Source organism: Falco naumanni, chromosome 9 (assembly GCF_017639655.2).
Source record: "Falco naumanni isolate bFalNau1 chromosome 9, bFalNau1.pat, whole genome shotgun sequence".
NCBI lineage: Eukaryota > Metazoa > Chordata > Aves > Falconiformes > Falconidae > Falco > Falco naumanni.
In genome coordinates, this window is record NC_054062.1 from 1,380,299 (window position 1) to 1,403,519 (window position 23,221).

Here is a 23,221-nt window from a genome sequence, read left to right on the forward strand (position 1 = left end):
GAGTCCATCGAGCCTTTGCAGATCAGCACCAGCTGGCTGGAGCTGTCCCGCACAGAGGGCATCAGGAGCACAGGAGATCGGTTCATACCCCTGGTGTTGCTTTTGAGAGAAATCTCGGTAAGATTTCGGAAGCTTCCAAACCTCCAAGTTAACAGAGATCTTCCCAAGAAAGTCTACAGCCACGGGCACATCAGTCTTGACTTTTGTCCAGCATCGACATGACCACTCTTGTGCACATCTTCCCCAAGGGATTTTCTTGATAATCACAGATATCTCTGATGAGACGGTCCTGCTCATTTTCAGTCTAGTGTGCTTAGGCAGGTGCATGGCCTCGTGAGGTGCTGACCTGCAGGACCTACATTTGCCTTCAGCAAAATTTTTACCATTTCAGGTAAAGTTACCTGAATTACTCGTCTGAAACATGGCCACGTGCAGCGGCTGACCAGGGACAACAGCGAGTTACGAATTGTGACTACTGGGCAAAAGGTGGACCTTCTGCGGGCTGATGCAGGTTGGAAGCACTTCCTCAAGACAAACATTTCTGAATCATGTATTGCAAATACTTACAGGATAACCAGGGTCTCCAGGCTCCCCTCGATCACCTCTGTCACCAACAGGGCCCTACAACACAAGAGTTAAGGTGGACGGAAACAATGTCATCTGCAATATCGCAATGGCCTGTGCATGTTCCACAAGTAAGGAAGAAACCAAACTAATCCACCTGCAAAAATCAGGCCAGGATTGAGTAGGGAAGGGATTTAACATCTTACTCTGTCTCCAGGTGGTCCCTGTGGGCCTTCTACCTTCCCGTCATCGCCTTGTTCTCCCTGTGAAAAAAAAATGCTACTATTAATATAGGGAGCATCTATATGGCAGGTGCTTCCGTACAGACCCGGTTCACTCCTCCCATATTGTGGGCCCCTAAGTCAAAGTCTCTGTTGACTTATTAACTTTTCATCCAAAGAAAGTCTAAACAATTTTTTTTGTTTGGTTTTTTTTTTTACTTTTCACAACCTAGACTACACGGACTCTTCACATGGCTTTCACGGTGGTTGTTTCTGCCCGGTTGAACCATCCTCCCTAAGGAACCAGGTGCAAAGGGTTATTTTCAGCAATTCTGAAAACGAAGCAAGAAGCACATAATTACAACAACATGGGAAATGGTTCTCTGCCTCTGAATTTTATTGCTGACAGTTAAACCAAACTCTTTCATCAAGGACTTCCCCACCCTCATTGAGTGCTGTCCAGGCTGTCATGGGAACCAGGGTGGTCTGGATGGGCTCCTTGGTTGTGTCACCCTTGTGGGCTTCTCTTAGGCTGCTCAGGTGACAGGGTCAGCCCCTTGCACACTCACTGCATGAGCCCCTCCACTTGCTCCCCAGCAAGAGCTCAGAGCTCACGGTTTGGCTGGCAGATAACGTCACCCAAACTGTTTATAACTGAGGTCTCTAAAACATCCACAGAGAGATCCCTCAAGATTTAACACAGACACTATTTCTTTTAATTTTGTTGTATAAGTCACTTAGGGTCATGGTGTCCTATTTTCTCTGGAGTCCGGCTCAGAGGCGGCTGTTTCTTTGCTCTCCATAGAGGATTGCTACATTCCAGCTCCTCCAGTTTTTGGCTACTTCATATCTCTGAGTCCCCGGCACTCTGGCTCTTTAGGATGAACATGTCTCAGAGCTCCTTTGATGTTGCAGCTACTGGAGAGAGGAGGTCTGGGGGGCTTCTGGCACAGCAGAGCTGCTGTGTTTGGAGTGCTTGGGGTTCACCTAGAGCCTTGAACATCCAAATCTCCATAGCTATGCAGAGCCAAGTTTTCCACAGACTTCTGTAACTCTCAGTGGTTGTGTCAGCCCTTTCTGGTGTATTTACGACTGTCTAACTTTCTCTCTGGGCTACTCTCATCTTCTGTTTGAGTTGCAGCTGCTGACAGTAAGGGTGCTTCAGCAACTTCTCAGTGATCCTGGCTCTGGGAGAAGGCATTTAGGGTGCCTTGCTTGTATGTGATGTCTGGTAATGCACACCTGGAGCAGTGTATAACCCTCCGTGAAAAAGCTCAGAGAGTGGAGCCCGTATCTTCTTTTCTGTAGGAGCTGGGTCACGGCTTGGAATCTGGGCTGTGCCACTGCTGAGGGACACGCTGACCCACACTGACTTCTCACGGCTGAGCACCAGGATTGATGTTCACAGCTTGGTGGAATGAGGCTTAGGATCTGGCAAAATCTCTTGCAGTGAACCTTGACAGACAGCAAAGAGCTCAGCGCACCCCTCTCCATTACACGCTTGATGACAGCGGCATTTTCTTTCCCTGCAGCTGTGACGTGTTGGATGAATGTCACCAGGATTTCATATGTACGCACCGGTTATTGCCTTTAAGAGATTGTGTGCTGGGTGGGGTACTCCAGCATGCTTGCCTGGAGTTTCGAGGAGGTATCACGGTAGAAGAAATATATAGGGAGAAACTGTGCCAGGATGGCTTGAGAACATAGTACTGAGCAACATGGATGGAGAAATTTGGGTAGCAGAGTAGAGAGAAGGAAAAGCAATGCCTAACAGGCTCTGCCAACAGTTTCCAGTGCTACTGAACTTGCTGGTTGAAGTCAGCAGCAGAATATCTGGCAACTGGTTTGCTTTCTAGCCACTATCAAAGGAATGTAGGCTAGAAGGAAAACAAAGCCACCGCTTCTCTCAAGACTCAGAGAAAAAAAATTAAAAATCCCAGTATACGTGTTACTATGCAGAAGTCTTGGCACCGATTGCTTCTTCCCAAATGCGATGTGAACACCTTGCCATCTGGGAGCTGCAACGAGCACCATGAACACAAAGAAAGCTCATAATTCTGGAGACCCTTGAAGAGCATCAAGACTCACAGACTTTCTCCCCAAAGCTGAATTGTGGCTTCGTGATCTCTTGAGTCTAATTCCTACCTTGTCCTTTGTCTTCTGACTGAGAAAATCCTGCAGCCTGGTCAGCTCTAGGACTGCGAGACTGAGCTCCTCCAGGACTTCCTGATGCCTCAACTGCTCAAGAGGGAGATGAAAGGTCTGCGCTAATGCTTTGGAAAGTTGCAGTGAAAAAAAAGTTAGAGTAAAGGGCAGCAAAGTAAACATGTTGGGATACAAATGGAAAATGCATGGAGAAGGGAAAGCTTGTTGTTGTTGGCTCCTCTCCCAAAGTGAGATACACCAGTTTGTAATTTTTAAAAGGATCCCATCTGGACTGCTTTAAGCAGCTGCCAAGTGCAGGCGTCTGCTCTGAGCAAGGCCTCTTTGAGGAGCTGTAAATGTATTAAATGCGGTGGAGTAGCTGGCTGGCATGGCACAAGGGAGCTGGATTCCACAATACATGCCTCTCACTAAGGCGCTTTCTTCTCTGGAAAAGGGAAGACCTTCCCCACCATTATACATCCTCCTTCTTTGGCACAGCTAAGTTTACCACTTTGTTTGAAGCTCACAGAGCAGCCATGGTCCCTTTTTCCTCTTCACTTCTCAGATTCAGGCTTCCATTTTCATGTTCACATGTGTGTGCAAAGTTACAGATGTCTGGAGGGAAGGAACCCATCTATCCTTAGGCTGGGATCCAGGCAACTCTTAGGAGATAAGAAGGAAGAATGGACAAGAAAACTTAGATGCAAGACTTTTATGGAGCACCTGGATGCTGCAGGAAACGGTGCTGGAGGCTCAGCATGCCACGCTGTGCTCTCCTCCTTCAGACAGAGCTCTCTCCAGCAAGGTGCCAGCAGACCTGATGACCTTCCAGGAAGACATGAGATCTGGCTGTCAGTGGTCATTAATGGACCTGCCTGTTCTCAGCAGGATGCGTTAGATGCTTTAGTGTCTTCGTCAGGCTTCAGTTTATTCATTTTATCATCAGCGTTGCTGTGCTCTGAGGACACCAGATACATGTTGTTTCTGAGGAGTGCTCTTCTAGTGTCCATTTGCAGAAGAGTATTTTGTTGGTGAAGGGGAGAGTGCTTCACTGAGCACTTTAGATTAATAATTTGGGGATCATTTGCTACTGAAACCATGGGAGCTTTCTGGCCAGGCGCTCAACTGACAACGTGCTTTGTCGTGAGCTCTGGCATTGTTATCCTGGGCTGGCAGTGCTTGGTTAACACTTGCCACTTCCCACACGGCCACTCAGCAGAATGTACCTGAGGAGGAATGCTGCTGAAGTCTGGGAGAGCAAGCGGTGCAGCTCGGGAAGTGGATGGGACAGCGTTAGAAATGCTGGGGGAGGAGAGGAAATTCAGCAAGGGAGCGATGGAGGTGTGGAGCAGCAGGAACATCACCAGCTGTTCTTCCATGGATGCGTTTCAGCAGCAGGAAATGAGAGAAAAAGCTGCATGACCATTGTTCATCCCCAAAGAAAAATTTCTGAGGCTTGTGAATATCTTAGTGGAACAGAACGGTTCACCCTGCCCCACGGACTCCTGGCCATCAGCACGAAGATCCACTGCTGCACAAGGGGTCTGGGGGCAGAGCACAGGCAGCAGCGTGAACAGGGTGTCCTGACACCCAGGAGCCTGAGCTGGAAGGACACATTCACAGCCCCAGCAAAGACGAGCCCTTGGGATCTCTGTTCCACAAACTCCTTTGTAAGCCACGAAGCTCCGGCTTGCACACGTACAGCTGCAATCGCACCGTGTGCCGAGGGAAAGCCGAACGCGCTCTTGGTGCTGGGGCGTGGAAAATGTGCGAAAGGAGTCTGTGCACCTTTCCTCCTCACGAGGACCCCACGACTGACCAGTCCCAACTACCATCACTTCCCCGACCAGTCCCAATTACCATCGCTTCCCCGAGCAGTCCCAGTTACCATCGCTCCCCTTCCCACACGGAGGGAGGGAGCGTCGCTGCCGCAGGCACGCGAGGGGCTCCGGCGAGTCCGGCCAGCCCAGCTGGGCTGTCCCTCAGCGCCCCGCAGCCAGCTCCGACAGGAAACCATTACAGCGTGAGTCACTTCTCCAGCCTGAGCTGGTTATGGCTGTGCTGACTCAGCAAAAAGGGAAAAACACAAGGGGAAAGCCACTGTGGGAAAAGGGCTCTGACTCAGGCCAGCTGCAGCAAGGGAGCTCATCGAGGGGCTGGGGGGGATGAGCAAGGTAAGGGGGCGGCAGGCAATGAGGAAAACGGAGCGAGGGCAATAGAGAGGAGACCAGCTCTGCCTTGCTTACCACACAGTATCGGCTGGTTTAAGCACAGACGGGCAGCTGAAGATAAGCTGGTTTGTGCAGGGTGTTGCTCTGGCTCCATCACAGAAAGCTACGAGCCTGATTTCTTCTGGCTTGGGGGTTGAGCAGGATTTCTGCGGATGCAGGAAAAACTCATCCCCAGAACGCATGCTGGCTGGCTCAGCCAGCCGCGCAAGGGCACGTGGTGCTTGGAAAGCGCGTGCCAGTGGCGTGGGTGTCCTGTGCGGATCTGCAGCAGCAAGGCTGCAGCACAGGCTGTGTAGGTGGCCCTGCTGTCGGGGTGTTGCCTCTACCGCAGGCAGAGGAGGAGGGTGCAGACGCATGGGTGTTACGGCAGCAGGACAGAGTCTTCAGCTCAGCCTCCATGCCACGGAAGAGGACGTGGCTAAAGTCTGTGAACTTACCTTTTCCCCCTTCGGCCCTGGTGGTCCAATTGGCCCTGGTGGTCCTGCATGCCCCTGTGGAGAGCAGACAGCACGTGAGGAGATGGAAAGAGCTGCCTGACTGAAGGTCCTCCCTGTTTTGCTGCCAGATCTTGCAAGCCCTGTGTTGTGCATCCCAGCTTTGGAGGGACATGTGGGTCATGGCAGAGCTGAACCAAACGCACCTGGAGAAGTTGTGATGGTGCAAACAGAGACTAGAGAACTAAACTGAACTCAAGATCAGAAATAAATCATGGGTTAAGAACTGTTTTGCATTCTGGGGTGGCAGTTTTCCTGCGTTTGAGAACAGACAGGAGCTGGAGGATGAAAATGAAATCCTTACCTGGTAACCCTTTAAGCCAGGCTCGCCTTGAGCACCCATCCTTCCTGGAGCACCCTGGAGAGGCAAGCACAGAAAGCACCATGAGAGCAGCCTGTGGGTATGACCTAAGAAGAGGATGCGCTGGACTATGCAAAGCTCAGCTCCACACGGGAGTGCAGCCACCTGTTCTCCTGGCCACGGGCGAGCTTTGCTGCGGCCATCTGAAGTGCTCTTGCTTGGCTTTACCCACTCATACACGGGGAGTGATGCTAGGAGTCCCTTCTATGTCTTTGCCAGGCTGTAGCAATAGGTCCCCCACCTCATTCACATTTGCTACCAGAAATGGCTGCATAGTGTGTGCCCTTCATCTGCCCTTCTGGATGTTTTTATATCCAAATTAGCTTTGTGCTAGGAAGTCCACCAGCAAGACCCTTCTCATGCATGACCTAATCCTAAACTGTTGGGAGGAAAACTTTTGGTGGTGGTTCGGAGGCCAGGAGTTTTCTGGGTTGTGATGAGGGCACTGCAAGAGCTGTTTATTGCACCTTTAGCAGACAGAACAAAAGGGTTTAAAGTCAGATCATCAGATTAAAGTGAATCGCAAACTTTCCATGTAATCCCATTTAGCGTGGAAGAAAGCTCTTTCCACAAGACAGAGACGTGCTCAGTCCAATAGACTGCTGCTCAGATGTTGCTTCGCTTCCTTATGAAATAATCCATGGAGGCTTTGCTAAGGAATATGAAGGGAGGATATACGAGGAGGCCATAATTTTTAGTGCAGGAAAACACTATGAGCAGAACCATTACTCCATCACTCATATCACTCATTTGCTACTGTTCTGAAACATCACCATGATTCCTTGTTCATAAATAACTCCTGCTTTTTCACAAAGTTTACCAAATCTAGTTTCCTTACCAGCCTGTACTGCGTGAGGAGGTGCTCACCACCGCCGCTGTCCCAGTGCCTCATGTGCCTAAAGCAAATAAACTTTCTTCCCTCTCCGCCATGCTGCTGTTGTTCTCCCTGCAAGCCTCACCTTCAGTCCCTAACTCAAACCCTTTCCCATGCTGTATTTCTTCTTGCTGCAAGTGTTTTAGTTAAGTAGATCAAGAGTGGGTGTAGAAACAGGGCAGAAGTCCAAGGCAGAGTTCCTTATAACAACACAGTTTGACTTGGAAGCAGCTCTTGCTATGAGTGTGCAGTCTCAAAGGGAAAGATCTTAGTAAAAAATAGCTTATCAGCTCACTCCCTTCTCAAGAAAAATCCCCGATATTCCAGCCCATCTGGGGAGTGGTGAAGAACCGCCACGATGCAACGTGAGCTGGGTTCACGGGGCACCACCAGAACCACCCCCACAGAGGGTCTCCTGCGCAAGGGTCGGTGAAACCCAGCTCACAGCACGTCTGTGCTCTGAAGCCCTGCTGGGCTCTCTGCTTCACTCAGGCCTGTGTCCACCACTGCTAGTCACGTTTCTGCGTGTTGCGTTCAACCCTTCGCAGAGCTCTTCTCACCATAGGTCCCAGGGTACCTCGGGATCCTTTGGGGCCTTGGTTTCCCTTTGGCCCCTCCTTCCCTGGAGATCCTGTCTCGCCGAGCTGCCCCTGGTAGCCCTTGCTGCCCTGCAGAACAAAAGCAGCGGCATCAGTGTAGGACAAAACCACTTCTACAGATAAATATCAAAGATGAGCAAAGAAAGGGAGATCCGGAGGAGGAGACGTTATCAACAGATGTTCCTACCTTCTGGCCAGGCTTGCCCTTTTCCCCCTGTTTTCCTGGTTTCCCTTCTGGTCCCTAGGAGAGCAAAAAGAGCTGTTGGAATGGGAAAGCAAAGTAGTCCCATCCCAGCCAGCCACTCCCAGGCCACTTCCCTGGTACACTCAACCCTGGCAGCATCCTCAGCCATCCTACGCTATTCCTGTGGCAGCTAACAAGGAGGCTGGGAAGTCACGAGGTTAAGGCCACGATTCACAGTACCACAGCCCGAGTTTGTTCTTGAGCTGCTCCAACCCGTGCAGAAGGAAATCCCATTGCTTAACGGTGGAAAGGTCTCTGTGCCCACGTGGCTATAGGGCTACATGGCTGAAAGGTGACGTTCTTCATCATCAGATCACACATCAAATATAGGTGGGTGATGGAGAACTCTCATCTGATGTGTCCTTCTGTCCTCAGGGATGCAAAAGAGGGTTCTCAGAAGTGCTCCTTGAAGACAGCACCCACTGAACTGCAAAATGGCACCTACCCAGCCACTGCTACAGAAAGGGCTGAAATGTGGAAAACGCATTTACTCTGCCCCCCACAAAGCGTTTCCTCTGGTCTGCAGACAGAGCTGCCAGCTGTGCACGGCTGCCGTACAGAGCTGTATCCTTCACCCTCAGCTACGGCTGGGTTGGATATCAATGCTTTTTGCAGGGTTTCAGGACACTGGCAATGGGACCATTGCCTCAACAGCAATTCTCCTTGTTTTTACCTTGTAAAATGTTTTCATTTTCCATCTACCTGCCGCACACAGCTTTCTGCTCACAGCGCAAAACCCTTCCCTCTATTTGTATTGTTATTACTGCAACACACAGCACATAGAAACTGCAATATACTGATCAGGTGTCTAGAAACGGAGCGGGGTGCAAAACTTCAGGCAGGACCCACAGCAAGGAGAGACAGAAATGCTGGCTGGCTTTGCACACCTAGTGTGGGTGCCTCACAGGCAGCAGAACCTGCCGCCCCTCCTTGCACGCACATGGCAGCAATCAGCTGTGACGAGCAGCTAATTATAGCACACACCCTCCTCAGGGAGCCCAGGGAGTTCATTTCTTCAGTGTTTGACCCCGTTGGCTGTGAGGCAGACAACATATTTTAGATTTGACAGAAAGAAGCACAAGCATCACCGAAGAAAATAACTCATGTTTTTTGGCAATTGCAACAAGCTTTTCAACAGCATCTCCACACCAGCACGGCATCTCTCCCACTGCTCTCCCGCCTCCCAGTTAAGGTGTAATTGTCACCGCCATTGATGCTGCGGTCTCAGCTGAACAAAAGCAACTTACAAAGGCAGCCGTATCGGAGGGTTTTCCAACTCTGATCTGAAACCTGGGCCTCCTAAGTGCCTGCTTGTGACACAAAGGAGTAATTCAGACTTACAGCCCTAAAGAATTGTGCCGGTCCTTCACTTCCCCAAAGGGAACAGCTCCGTTTTATCTAAGTCAAACATTTCAAGAGCCCACCTTGCCAACACTGTTAGAGCTTCCTAAAGGACAGGTCCGTGACGAGGAGCACACGAGTCCCGTTCTGTCATCTCTTCCATACTGCTCGGGGGTTTTGTTTGCTAGTTTTTGCTGCCTTTCCAAGAGATTACTTTTGGAATTATTTTCCCACTGATGCTGAGCAGCTGCGATACAAGATGAATTGTGGGTGCCAAGCCTCCAGCGTTACCCACGTGATTTACACTTTTGTCATGAGTACAGAGAAATCCCCACCAAGGAAAGCATCAGCCTGAGGGATGGCCATGCCCACCCAGCCCCGCAGCTGGCTCACCACTGGACCTGGTACCAGGTTGCTCAACTTCCCTGCACGTATCGGTTGTGATGGGTGTAGTGAAGTAGCCATAACGCTCACAGACCCTGTTCTGCAGCAAGACCGTGATGCTTAGTGGCTTGAAAATTTGGAAAGCGAATAGTGGAATCACTCACAAAAGTTTTTTGTCAACACAAGATGTGAACAAATAAGAAAACAACTGGGATTTCTAATTAGTTGCATAGTGTTTTTCCATTGGCCTCCCTCGGCTGTGCAGTAAGATCTTTTGGAAGCAAGGGCAAGAGATGTTTCTTGCAAATGGGAGAAAGCCGGTTTTAAGCTAAATCTCTTCCTGGCCCCAGTGGTGGCCAAGCCCTTGATCTTCTCCGGCAGAGTAACTTTGCACACTCAGACATGCTCCTGAACTGCGGTGCTGTAACAGCTCTTGAAACAAATACTTCCATCCCCAGGATGCTGCGTTACACTGTCTGTAAAAAATGCAGACACCAGTGCACTGATGGTTCCCTTTTATTGTGCAGGGCAGAGGGACCCTGATCACAGGGGGAGGTCATGAGGATCTCAGAGCTACTTCAGAAGAATTTGAAGTACAGCCTGGTTCCCCGCACCCAGACACAGCTCCCCTGGAAGCAGTGACTGAAACTTGCTTCTGCCCTGTACTGGAAAATGTCTTTGCTTTTTAAGAAGACAGGTTCAAGCCTTAAATCTTCCCATCTGAGAGACAAAATTTCCACACTGCTCCTAAAAATCTGCCGTCATTCAACTTCATACTGTACCCCTAATCATGAAGTAGACACTGGGTAAAAGTCACTTGGGAGAGGAAAAAAAACCAAAACAGAACCCCAACTTGATGGGGTCCTTGATGGTCCAAGCCCTGCTCGCAAAAATAAACCTGATCCACAGAAGACTGTGCCATGTTCAAACAGGGTCTCAGTTTTATCTGGGTTCTTTCAGCTTGCCTTTCCCTGGTGATGGAGTGCAAACACTGATACGGGCTCCAGTAAACTCCCTGTACTGGGTTTTCCCCTTATGACGCATTGGCCTCATAGACAGGGATGTTCATCTACTCCAGAAGGCTCTCCTGGGTCCTCCAGCTGGGGTGCGGCTCCTTCTACGTTGCCGGAGAAAAAAAAAATTGGCAGCATCTCCAGCTCTTGTCAGTGATAGTGAGACCAGCTGTCACTTGCAGTAAGCCATGGAGATCTTCCTTTGAGCCTCCCTCACAGCTCTTTGCTCTCGTCTGCCGGTTAAAAGCTTTGCTGGTATAAATAAATGGGTCAAACCGCTGGCAACGCCATCAGCAGAGACGTGGCTTGGATCTTACAGCCTGAGTCGGCTCCTCGAACGGAGAAAGCTCTATCAGCAAAGGGTATTTCTGTGCTCTACCAGCACGCTTTCTAGGACTTTGGCCAGCAGAGCTCTGCTGGTGAGCGGGAAGCCTACCACATGTCTGATTTTCCTGGATGTGCTGTCTCCAACGGCACAGGAATTTTGCCCAGATGAATTCAGAGGCAGTTCAACACTTGTCTGGGGTTCCCAGATATGTGATATCTCTAGTTGTGATGTTCCAGATGTGGTTGCTGTTTGTCGCAATCCCAGATGTTCACAGGGCACATACACAGTGGGGTCTGCACGGTTCCCAGAAATCACGGCACTCTCACAGGCCACACGTTACACAGGCAACGACAAGCCCAGCAACAACTCTGGCAGCCTTCAAAAAAGGTCAGATCGTTTTTCTCTCCATTCTTCTAACTCATCTGTTGAGGGATGGAAAAATCAGAGCCAGAACAGGGGGGGAAAAAATAAGGATAAGGATAAACTTCAGTGAGATTCTAACTTCATTCAGGGTCTCCAACGTACATCAGGAATCTAGCATCTTTTGGTACCTCTGTCACTGCAACATGAAGTTCCTAGTATTCTTACTCTCTTTAGCAGAGACAGCGACGGAGGGCAGAAAATGTACAAAAGTCTATAAATAAGAATAATTAATTCTAAGTTCTTTTTGTGGGGTTCCAACCGGTTGGGTTACTGTGCCAAGGCACTACACATTTGTTGCTTTTATTCTCAGAATTTGTACACATTTTGTTGTATGCTTTGGGTTACTCGTTTGCTGAGAAAACAGATCTTTCCAAGCTTTTTCTATGAGTGGGATTATTTCTCTCTGTATACTGTGCTCTTCACTACAGATGCATAGCAGCACCTCCAGAAGGTGATGGTATTTGTGAACAGGGACAGTGGAATGCAGTGGTTTTACAAAGTCACATGCCTTCAGGTATGCCAAAATATCCAAGGAAAGCAAAAAATTTATCCCCTTAGGTCTAAGCAAGTTTTAAATTTCATTGCCAGCTTCGATAAGAACCCAATTCTACAAATATATTTTTTAGTATGGTCTTAGATATTCCCCTAAGGGAAAAGCGGGATGGTTTAATTTCCAATGCAAACTGATTAATTTTCAAGGTAAAAAAAGGCTTTCAGCTGCTGCTGGCCTTGGCAGCAAAGTCGAGTCTCTTGCACGGCACAGCAGTAATGTTTATTGGGAGCAAAGAGATGAGCAGCCCAGCTTTGAATTCTCAAGACATCAACAGTTCCAATCTATGTTACGACAACAACATCCACAACAACAAAAGGAGGAAGTTGAATGAACTGTGGAGAGATATGCCCTAAACGGAGCCAAGCATCAAACAGCGTTAAACCCCAAACTTCCCCACCGCCAGGATGCCGTTACGTGCCCTGCATCCGGGGAAGCGGTTACACGATGTGACTCACCGTCCTAGTTTGACCCAAGGGGAACGGTGGCTCTTGGCACTCCGGAGGATAGATCGCTCCGGCTTTGCTTGCAGACTTAGAGCACGGTGCAGGAGGGAAGCTCTGCGAGGGCGCAGTACTGACGAGATGGCTTCCCAAAGCCCAGCTCAGGCAGGCTCAGGATTACTTGGGATCATTGTGGAGCAGAAGCGTATTTTCTACTTTTTTGGGTGTCATTGAGTGAAGGGTTGAGGTGTCTCCTCCCTACCAAAAAGGGTTGAGGTGTCTCCTCCCTACCAAAAATGAGGCAGGAAGAAACAGAAGAACCAGGAGGCAGCTACTGAGTAAAGAAAAGAAAGTGCCAATGGTGATGGCGAAAAAAAAAAGGTGATAGTTTAGGCACTGGATGTAGAAAGGGCAGAAAAGCTAAAGCAGCAATAAAGGTAGGAACCATGAAACATAGGATGAGCATGCCCATATTGTCCAGGGCCCAGCCAGCGAGCTCATTTAAAGGGAAATGAAAAAGCCCCATATAATTTCCTACTGCTCAGCAATGTCTCCATATGAGAACCCCTACTTAATAAACTTTGATCGAGAGAAGCCTCCCCCCATGGAGGACAGTTCACAAGCACTCAGGAAATTAGTGGGATTATTGGGGCTGGGCATTTGAAGACATAAATGTTTCAGATTTATAAGAAACACATTTCATAATCACTCTGCCTAGCAGTAGTTTGGAAGGGGAGGAGACAGGGCAGCAGCTCCTGAATGAGTTTGGGGAAAGAAGAAAGACTCAACTGTTCTCGGGAAGAAAGACCTGATTGTACTGCGAGGTTCAGAGGGCTTCATGGGATCGCTGGGAAGCAATGGGCTCTTGGCCTGCCTGCAGAAACCCGAGTGGTGAGTGCAGGTAGAGCTGGCTGGCTGAACCCGCAGTAAAAGCGTGATGGGGAAATCCTATAAAAAGATCTCAGATGGAAAGACTACAGCTAGCGGCACTATGACTTTCTTTTCAGCTGAGTTCTTCAGCTTAAGATGTGGAATCCAACCCAAAATCTCTTATCCCAACCTCTCTGCTTTAGTGCAAATTCTTATCTGCATGCAGATGTTGCTCTGAAATACGTCGCTTTTGATTTTGTGGACGAGGAGGTCTATTTAACCTGGTTTTTCTAAGTAGTCCCAGTGTAAGGCAGCAAAGAGAATCAGGTACAGAGCAGTGCTGTGTGCTCTGAGCTGGTCTGGTTTGGTCTGATAGCCCTGAACTGCCTCTAATTTGCTGTTTCTGGGAAAATCCCTTTCCCCCCCCTCCTTTGTCCCTATTCCCTCATTTCTAAGGGAGACAGGAGAAAAAAGTGCCACCAAAAAGCTTGATGGTTGGGTGGGAAGTGTGGGAAAAGTGCAAGCCCTCACATCCCCACTGAGCTGTGAAGCTTTCATACTCGATGACACCAAAACGCTCCGAAGACTTCCCAGTGCTGGGAGCTGACAACTGGGAAGAAAGGAATAGCGGGAGCACTTGGGCAGGATAGCTCTGATTTACACTGACAGCAGTGCTTGTGCTCCTTTCTTCCTCCCCCAGAGACGAAGGGTTAATATCTTCCTTTTGAAGGACACAGATGCCCTGGGGTTGTGGAAGAGGAGGGGAATGAAATCCTCTCTTGCAATAAGGAGGGGAATCTCGGCGTAACTGCCCAAAAAGTGCATCTCCTTCGTCTGAGTCAGGAAAGAAACTGTGCCAAGTCAATGGGATTTATTTCAAATTCTGGCTCATTTTGACTCCTATTAACTCTAAACGAAGACCAGCTGGGATCAGCCTGCCTGCCCCAGCAGCAGAGAGCAGGCAGAGCTGGCTGACTCGCTGCAAGGGTGAGCACCCCGGCTGCAGGCAGCGGCTCCCCAGGACTGGGAGAGCTCTGTGATTCCCCACAGGATTCCCAGGGCTCACAGGCAGCCCTGGTCTGCTCCAAAAGTTTCAATGGATTTGGTGGGCTGAGTCACAGATACCAGCATAGCAGACAAGGAAAAAAGGGAACACCCCTCCCCCCCCACCCCCCTGCAATAAAATCTCCCAAACAAAATCCAGCACGTATCTCTCCATAAAATGGGATGGCTAGGTTTCCACGGAAAAGGCTGAATGGACCTGGGGATATCAGCGATGCACTGATTATTAAAGCAAAAGAAGGAGAAACTGATTGCAGCTAAGGGCAGATTTGCCCAGGGATGACAACACGGCTTCTAGAAGGGGAAGGAAGACGGGCCTGTGGGCTGCAGCTACAGCACTCGGAGAGGCACTGACCCTCGCCCATCCCAAGCAGAGCTCAAGCAGCCTGACCGCATTCCTGAGCAACAACCTCACTTGCCTTTGATTTTTGGTGCAAAGCAAATACCTGCTTCAGGTTTTTCTGGATACTGGTCCACATGAGCAATGATGCTCCATTGTTACATCTCTGTTACACACTGACACGCCACGGCCAAGCGCAACCACCTTCAGCTATAGGAACCGGCCCTGCTGATGTAAGCAGGAACGGGAAAGGACAGGCTGTAGGGCAGGAAAAGTTTGTCCTGTTGTGTCCCCTCCTCCTGTGCGGAAGGGGTAGCTGTGGCTCGGGATATGGATCATGCCCAAGCCCAGGAGACATTCAGCTCTGCAGCAAAGGCCATTCCCCTTGGCAGGCACAGCCGTCTCTGGAAAGATCTACTGAGCTGTGTGGCCCGTGAGCCAACACAGCCTGTCCCGAGACCCTGCGTGGGGCATGGGAGCAGGGCTGGGGAGCGCCCGGCCCCCCTTTGCCACTGGCTGACCTGCATGACCCCAGGCAGGTCACTTCACTGCTCTGTGTGCCTACTGCTCACACGTTATTCAAGGGCGAGATCAGGAGTAACAATACTCATTTCCTGGAGCGAGGGTGTGAGGAGCTTGCTGTCACCACTGACGCGCTGCCGGGGCTGGCACAGCCCCCCCCGCACACCGAGCCCAGTATCTTCCATCCCTTCCTTCGCTCAGTCGGAGGGTAACTCCATGCCTTCCAGTTGAGGGAGTTTAAGAAACTTTTGTCAAGTAAGAGCTCCACAGACAGCCCATAGACCAGGGCATGAAAACCAGCTTACCCAGGAAACAACAGCTCAGCATTTTATCAAAAAAAGCATAGATTCCTGCGTGGAGAGCAGAGATTAAAACCAGCAGTGACTCCAGGATTGTCCTTCAGCAGCCCCAGTGTTTTCAGGGGGCTGCATGCCATGCAACTGGTGTGGCGCTGCCAGCTGTCGCTGAGCTCATGTGTTTGGAGTGAATGGCTGGATTCAGCAACAGCAGAGCGAGGCACTTTGTTGCAGAAAATCTTTGAATCATGTTTCAGTGGCAGGAAACAGAAAAGAACAAAGAGAAAAAAAACATTCTGGGACAAATTCTGCTGTAGATGATGTTTGGACAACTTAGTAATAGAGCAGTGCGTCGGATGGGAATGAGCTCCTGCTCTGCCCTGGCATCACAGGGCTCGGCAACCAGCCCCATCTCAGCTGTCACCACAGCACGCTGTTTCTGGAGCAACTCTGCTAGCTCCAAGCAGAAGGTCCGTCCTGGCCAGCAAGTCCTCCTTCCACTTTAGGAGTGTAGCCTGTAGATGATGGAGAAACAAGAACACAATGGGAAGGCTACTGTCTGCAGGACACCACCCAGCGCTGTGTGCGGAGCTGCGGCCGCTCTGGGGAGCGATGTGGCCGAGACCCCAGTGCTGGAGCCAAGAGCCACGAGTTCACCCACTGCTCCATGGCTTTATCCTTTTCAAAGCACTGTGAGTTCCCTCAAAAAACCTTCTCAGATCTTCACCCCAGCACAGCTCTGTCACTCTACACTCCTGGAGAGCAAACCAAAGGACTTTGGACCTTGTCGCATCGGAGCAAAATGATTTACCAGCCCTTAGAGCTCTTTTGGTCTGCTGGTGCACATCTGCACCAGGCAGCAGTGCCGGCACATGCAGCCAGGTCTTCTCTGATGTAATTGTTTATGGCGATTTATACTATTGGAGCATCTGGCTCAAAGCCTTCCGAGTCCTGACGTGGCTTGAATGACACTGCAGATAGGATTTCAGGTTAAAAAGGAAGTGGAAAAAGAACTCAGCTCCCAGTTTTGCTGCACAACGAGGGATTTTCTTGTTTCAGAGCATGTTGTATTTCATTACTTACAGGCTCTCCAATTGCTTTCCTGGAACTGTAAAAACTTCGCTATCAGATGTCCGCCTTGTACGACAACCAGCACATTACAAAAACCACAACGCACAGCTACGGAGCGCAGCTGGAAACCCACCGCCTCCCTCCTGCCAACTGGCCTGGGCCATTCGCACAGCCACCGGCGGAGAGTTGTCCTCTGAGGAAAGGCTGAAATGTCGTATTTTCTGTAGGTGGAGAGGAGAGGCAGTGGAGAGGAGCACTTCTGCAGGGGCTGCTCCAAGGGACTGCTTGCCTGCGTCCAGGTTGTTGGTTGCATACCGGTGACTTCAACCTTTGGCTCTTACCAACCCGTGCTGCGCAGAGCAGGGCTGACTGGCAGCCAGGTCCTTTGCAAACGCACGTTACTCTCCAGCAACGTTCCTTGGGTGTTTCAGGCTCTGTAGCACGAGCCTCTCCCACACTTACAGGTCGGCAGATAAATTACCTTTTTATTTTGGCAAACTACACCGTGAACACTTGCATTGCTGATGGATGCCTTGCCAGGGTTTGATGGGCCGTCGTATCTTCCCGTCTCCCCACAAGCTGTGGAGACATACCCTTGTCCTGCCTTGCCTGTACAGAAAGTCTGGATCTCCAGCAGGCAACTCCTGCTCCCTGCACTGTTGACTGCATCTTCAGGCTGCCTCTCTGAACAGAGATGCCCAAAGGGTCCCTGCTCTGCAAGGGGAAGAGATTTTCAGCTCTTTGCTGGTCGAATGAGCCAACCAGAGGTCAAATGGCCAAATTCAGAAGAGAGTCAAGATCAAGGGAAGGCCACAAGTTTGTATTAGAAGATGGAAACCTCTGGGAGGAGATGATATGTGAGACAGCAGCTCAGGAAAGGTGCACATCTCTGATGAGATTTTTGAAGTCTCAGGGGGTTCTTGCACTCCACTGTGTGTTCGTGCTTCAGGCACTCAGATTTCTCTCTTATGACCACGGGGACAACTGGCCCATCCCTGGGCTGAGCAGGAACTAAAACTGAACGGAGCAGTGTGAACTTGGACAAAGTGACCAAAGATAGAGGATACTTGCATATCTCAGCTCCAGCTGCCTCGATTCCTGCCAGCCACAGCTGTGAGACTCATGGACCATCTCAGTTGCCAGGTTTGTTTGCTGAAATCCACTGGCTTTGAAACATGTACAAACTACCCCTGGAGACTCGGCTGGGGCCTCCCTGCTGCTTTTGTTTGAGATTTAAAACCACAGTGGAAACTGGTTTTCAGATAGGTTAATGCTGGGAACAGCTGAGCCAAGTTAAAGCTAATGATCTCTGAAAAACGTTCCTTGAGCACCAAGGAAAGTTTGGTTGTGCTCAGTCGGTAATGTGGTACCGGCATCGGGGTGGCTTTCTGCAAAATGCAACCTCACTGGGTAAAGCCAGACGTGTCCCTGCTGCAGGGACCCATCACCGGGCGAACGTCTCTTCTCCTGCGTGACCCAGAAGGGCGGCACAGACCCTTTATGCTCCCCCCAGCTTCAGCACCGGCGAAGGTGCTCCAGTACCTCCCTGCACCAGCCACCTCCCAGGGAGCGCCATGACGTGCAGACCGAGCAGCTCCCTGCTCCCCAGCCCTGCCGCTGGCCTCTCGCCACGCCGTGTGCGCGGCTGGACGTCTGCGAAGTTCCCCAGCTTCTACCTGCGGCTACACGGGCCGCTGCCGGCGCCAGGCCTTTGCCCCAGGCTAGGAGGTGCAAAACAGGCTGAAAATGTACCAGCAATAAAGGCAGATCATTTCAGAGCAATTAGGCACCTCATTTCCTACATCTGCCAAGAGGACACTCCGTAGTGAAGTGTCAGTTCCTTTAGACATAAGCAAAATAAAGATTAAGACTAAACATATCCTTATGTTTAACCTAAGGGAAAAAAAACCTTCAAGAAGTGGTGTAGCTGCAGGGACTTGTGATGGAAAGGGTTTGTGCAGAGGCTGCCGCTGTTTGTGGAGGGGGTGTCTCTGTGGGTCCCCTCTAACGGCGAGGCAGAGGGCAACACGGGGCCGAGCCAAGCAGAGGAAAAGCTTGCCGACACGTCTGTGACTGCAGGCGGGCTTCCTCAGGCTAATATGAATGTCTCCCAGCAGCAGGTGAGGAGCTACACACTCCCAGAAGGAGGTCAGTTTGGTGGCACAGGTGACTGGGCAGATCTTTGTGCATGCCTCCCGCTAACGGCACAGAAGCACGGCATCTCCCCTGTCCCCTTTGTAGCTGTGCGAGGTATCCCAACAGTATCAGAGCAGAAGCAAACATCTCCAGCCCAGTCAGCGGATCCAGGGAGGAATGCCGTGAAGCCCAGGTGTAAGGACTCCTGGGTGTCATGGCAGGAGAGACCAAATGAAGATGCAATAGCTAAAGACGAAGTTCTCTTTAAAACCATCTATAAACTGAGTCCTGGACAGCATAACGCTATCGTATCGAATGTATTAAAACCATATGCAACACACATAACGCATAAACAAAGTGTCTGCAGCACACCCAACCCAACATGCTCCTCCCTGCCATGCGAGTGCCGCCACACCTCCCCCAGGCAATTTCCATGTGCTCAACAAATCCTGGACAGGAGTTTGTCACCGTGTAACCTTGGCACTCGCCTTTGGGTGAAAACCTTCAGGATATTTCCCTGACAAGATTTTTGTTATCTTTGTCCAGCAGCCTTAAAAACCTGTCTATCGTACACGCTGGTGGTGGGCTGTGCCCGTGGTGGCTTTTGGGCACGTCTTGCGGAGGTGGGCTGACCTGGTACTCCGGCTTCCAGTCCTCAGTTGGAAAGGAGCGGGTTGCAGCTATCTCCAGCAGCTGGCATCTCGGAGCTGCAAGCTTTATCTCGGCAGAAATCTAAGGAAGATGCCACTGATATCTGTACCTTTTCTCCACGGAAAGGCAGGAGAAAAGTCTCAAAGAAAAAAATGGAAAGAGAAAACCTGTTTGTACTTCTGTCAGAAGACTTCCATCTTTAAATTCCCCCAGAAGTACAGGAACAGCAGCCTGCAGATGAGGTAACGCCAGGCACTGGCAGGGCAGGCAGGGCTGTCTGGAGCCCGCACAGGTCTCAAAGCCTGTAGAGCCTTATGTCTAAACTCAAGCAAAGCAGCATATTAAAATAGTAGACGGAAATATAGCACTCCGCAGTAAAAAAAAACAAAAGGGAGTGATTATGAGCAGGAATCTTGGCTCTATTGACTTTTTTTTTTTAAATAAAACAGAAAACGGCATCATGTTCCCAGGGACATGCTGGCAAACAGCAGGGACGGAGTCTGAGAGAATCTATACTTTATACTCTATAACTTAATATGGCTTTTGCATGATTTTAGTATTTTTATTGGTTCTTAAAACATGCACAATATAAACACACGAACCAGCCAGAAACACTGCGCATGGAGGACCCGGCGCTGAGGGCAGCTGACTGGCCGTGCCAGTCTGCAGCTGGGAGGGACCTGGGATACTGGGGACCACTCCTCGCCCCGGTGTTGGTTCCAATCCTGCACAGAGCTCCCTGTGGGTACAGGGGGCTGTGGCCAAGGATGGCCTTATTGGGGCAGGACTACAGCCTTATTATGCACATTTATGGTGCTGCACTGCAGTATTAAGCCAATGTTTCCACTTTCTAGTCGAGTCAGTGCTCAAATCCTAACCTCAGCCCAAAAATAACATAAATCCATCACCTTTGCTGCTTCCATCCCCTCACACCCTTCTCCCTGTTCTCCTTTTAGCCAGCCACAATGTCACTAAAGGGGAAAACAACATGCCTCAACATCAGGCATCCACCCAGCGCTCAGAGGTACCTGCCTGCCCCGCTGCCACCACCCAGCCCGGGCAGGGCTTTCAGAGCCACCATCACACTTGTGCCACTGGCTCCTTCTCAGGTGCTGGGATGCCCGCCTGCCTCCCGGGAATGGGATGGGGTGGGAGCCGCCGTGCTTGCTGGCTGCACGAGGGGTCAGACCCGTGCGGCAGGGGGGCACGGCCGCGCTGGCCAGGCTCCCGCACCCGGCTCCATTGGCCAGCCCCTCGTGGAAGGAGCCTCGCCAGTCTGAGCTGCTGGCAACTGCGACCCGCAACAACAAACACAATGAATAAATCATGTCGTCAAACTGATAAACTCCACGTTTCAAGCAGAAGGGCCTGAGCTGGCTGGCAGAGCAGCCACCGGGGCGCTGGGCAGAGCCATCCTCCATCTGACACCACCTCATGAGCCCCAGGCCAGACCCTGACCGACTCCTCCGGCCCTGCAGCTCTCACCCCAGAGCCAGAATCACACTTTTTCTTTCTATGGCACTGAGATCAGACCTCCAAGCAAGCCAGAGATGCCTAGGATATTCATTGAGGATTCAGGAATAATGTCCTGCTAATTTATTCTATTTGTTTTCTCTATTTAAGGTGGAAACCTCAGAAGGGAAAACCAGAAACAAGCAAGAAATCACCAAAGAGAAGTGAAGGAAGGCAAAAGCTGGCCATTTCCAAACTCCAGGCCAAGGTCAGCTGTGGCAGCCAGAGGAAACTCGGCTCCTCACAGTCCCCTGTGCATCCCTCTCTAACACGCTGGCAGGTGGTCCGTTTTACAGACGCAGCAGAGAGGCACAGTGTCCCAAAGGCCATGGCAGACCAGAGAAGCGATCCACAACTCAAGCGTGTATCCTGACTGAAAGACCAAACCATCTCCTGAATGTAGTTTTTTGCAAAATATCATACTTTACAACATTTGCAACAAGTCACATCTCAGATGCCTGCCTGCCCTAAGCAGTGTGTGGCTCACTGCCTGCATCTCCCTCTCAGTCTGCCCCCAGGTGTTCTGCTGCAACGCAGCATGCCCTGTGGCAGTATTGTTAATGTCTGCTGCAATTACCGCCCTTGTCAAAAAAAAAAAAAACCACCCCAAAACAAAACCACCACCCACCTCCCTTATTTATTCCTTACTGGAATAAATGCAATCCAGTTTAAATGCAATCCAGCCTCTCAGATCCAAGACTGCAAACTTTCTTTCATCTTCTTATTGCAAAAGGACCACATCTTTCCAGAGGAGCCGTTTGCCCTCTGCCGCCCAGGGCTCAGCTCGCTGCGTGCCAGCTCTGCGCCGATGCCCCAGCCGGGAGCAGCACCGCACCTCTGGCTCACGCTGCGCCATTGGGAAGGTGACCATCGTCCCGCACGCAGGGGTTTTGACAAAAGCATACAGCACCCTGCTGATCACTTTGGGGCAAGATGCAATGGCTGCTTTGGAAACCAGGGTGCAGGTGGCCCTCTGCAGCGCCCAGGAGCTGTGCGGGACCAAGAGCCGTGCCCTGGTGACCCGAGGTCCGCACACGCTGCCCGTGTGCCTTGGCCAGGGGAGCCCAAGTGCTGCAGGAACTCAGGGACCGGCTACGGGGGCGAGCGGTTTTGCAGACTCACTCGGACACCTGTGATGCCGGGATATCCAGGAGGCCCTTCTTTTCCCTTCAGTCCTTCGTTGCCTTTTTCTCCTTTCTCTCCTTCCAGGCCTTGCTCCCCCTTGTCTCCCTGCGGAAGAGAGGAGGATGGGAGCTTTTCATACCCACACAACACACGGGTCACTGTACATGGCTCTTGCAAGAAAAAAACCCACCACATAATTAATATTTCAGGAGTCTGAGAGGAAGAGAGCCTGCAAGCAAAAGGATGAATGAGGATGAGTCATAATACACTTGACATTTAAAAAATGAGCAAAACCAGGTTTCTTTTTTTTTTAAATATCTCTTGGCTGGAGGAGAAGGAACTCCCTCATTACACAGGGTAATCTGAACCACTTTGCTTCTCTTGCAACAAGGCCTGAACCTCCCACATGAATGAGACAGGCAGACAAGACCTGAAAGTCTCCCTTGCCTCACCCAGAAGCCCTGAGCTTGGGATGCTGAAAGGTTTTTAATAGGATGGGTTTGTCTGGAGCAGCCGCTTGGCTCTTGCTGCCAAATGGGAATCAGCCCAGGGCTCAGACGAACACTGTGAAACAGTGTCATCTCGCTCCGCGAAGGATCTGTGGTCCCAGCAGTAGGTATCATGTCAAATCACTGTTCTTATAAGTGATGGCACAAAATTTGATGGAGACAATAAAAAAGGGCAATTCTGTACTGACAGCAGGACCTACGCTTGTGCAACCAGCCAGCCTTGACAGAGCTGTTTTCCCCTTGCACCTGAGAGCACAGCAACGTCTCTTCTGGTTAAACAAATGCTCCTGCAGTCAGCTTGGGCTCTTCTACTGCCCAGGGACACACTCAGGTCGAGAAGACCTGGTTTGGTTCAAGAGCCCTTGGGGACAGGTAGCAGTGGCAAGAGAATAGAGAAGTCAGTCTTTAAGGAAGAGTCTTTTCGTCTAATGGGCAGAGATAAGCAGAAGCAGAGACACATGGCAGACAGTTTAACTAGAATGAAGCAATAAACTGCATTGTTGTGGGAATGGCTGCTTTTTCTTTCCATGGAACAAAACTGTTGGCCTGCTGGGGAAAGCCGGCTGTGCAGGGACAGAAATCAGAGCCCCGTTGCAAAGGCAAGGTAGCAGCTTGCAGCAGATGGAGAGCACAGGGCAAGCCCTGGGCGAGCACCTGGGGCTCTGCCAGGAGGAAGGGGCTCTGGTTTCTCTACTTGCTAATGAAGTTCTGGTCAGTGGCGCAGGGGAGAGGGATGGACAAGTCTTGATTTCCCCTGCCAGGCCCAGGAATTCCTGATTGGTTGGAAATTTAATCTGTAACGACTCAAATAGAACAGACAAATTGTTGGAAAGTGTATTTTGAAGAACTTGACCTTTTTGGAGATCTGATTAGATGCCAAAAATGTGGGTAGAGGAGTCAAACAGGAGAAGT

General features: G+C 50.5%; 1 protein-coding gene across 2 annotated transcripts in view; it reads right to left on the reverse strand.

Annotated features, from left to right (window-relative positions):
* Positions 1 to 23,221, reverse strand: part of COL27A1 (collagen type XXVII alpha 1 chain) — a 159,602-nt gene that overhangs the window by 16,246 nt on the left and 120,135 nt on the right. The window contains exons 38-44 of one of the 2 annotated variants that reach the window (XM_040606985.1): positions 21,798 to 21,905; positions 7,677 to 7,730; positions 7,451 to 7,558; positions 5,960 to 6,013; positions 5,599 to 5,652; positions 771 to 827; positions 568 to 621 (exon numbers count right to left, since the gene is read on the reverse strand). In XM_040606985.1, coding sequence (XP_040462919.1) covers positions 568 to 621; positions 771 to 827; positions 5,599 to 5,652; positions 5,960 to 6,013; positions 7,451 to 7,558; positions 7,677 to 7,730; positions 21,798 to 21,905 — 489 coding nt within the window. The remainder of the gene's footprint in view (positions 1 to 567; positions 622 to 770; positions 828 to 5,598; positions 5,653 to 5,959; positions 6,014 to 7,450; positions 7,559 to 7,676; positions 7,731 to 21,797; positions 21,906 to 23,221) is intronic. The other variant, XM_040606986.1, reaches the window with a different exon arrangement.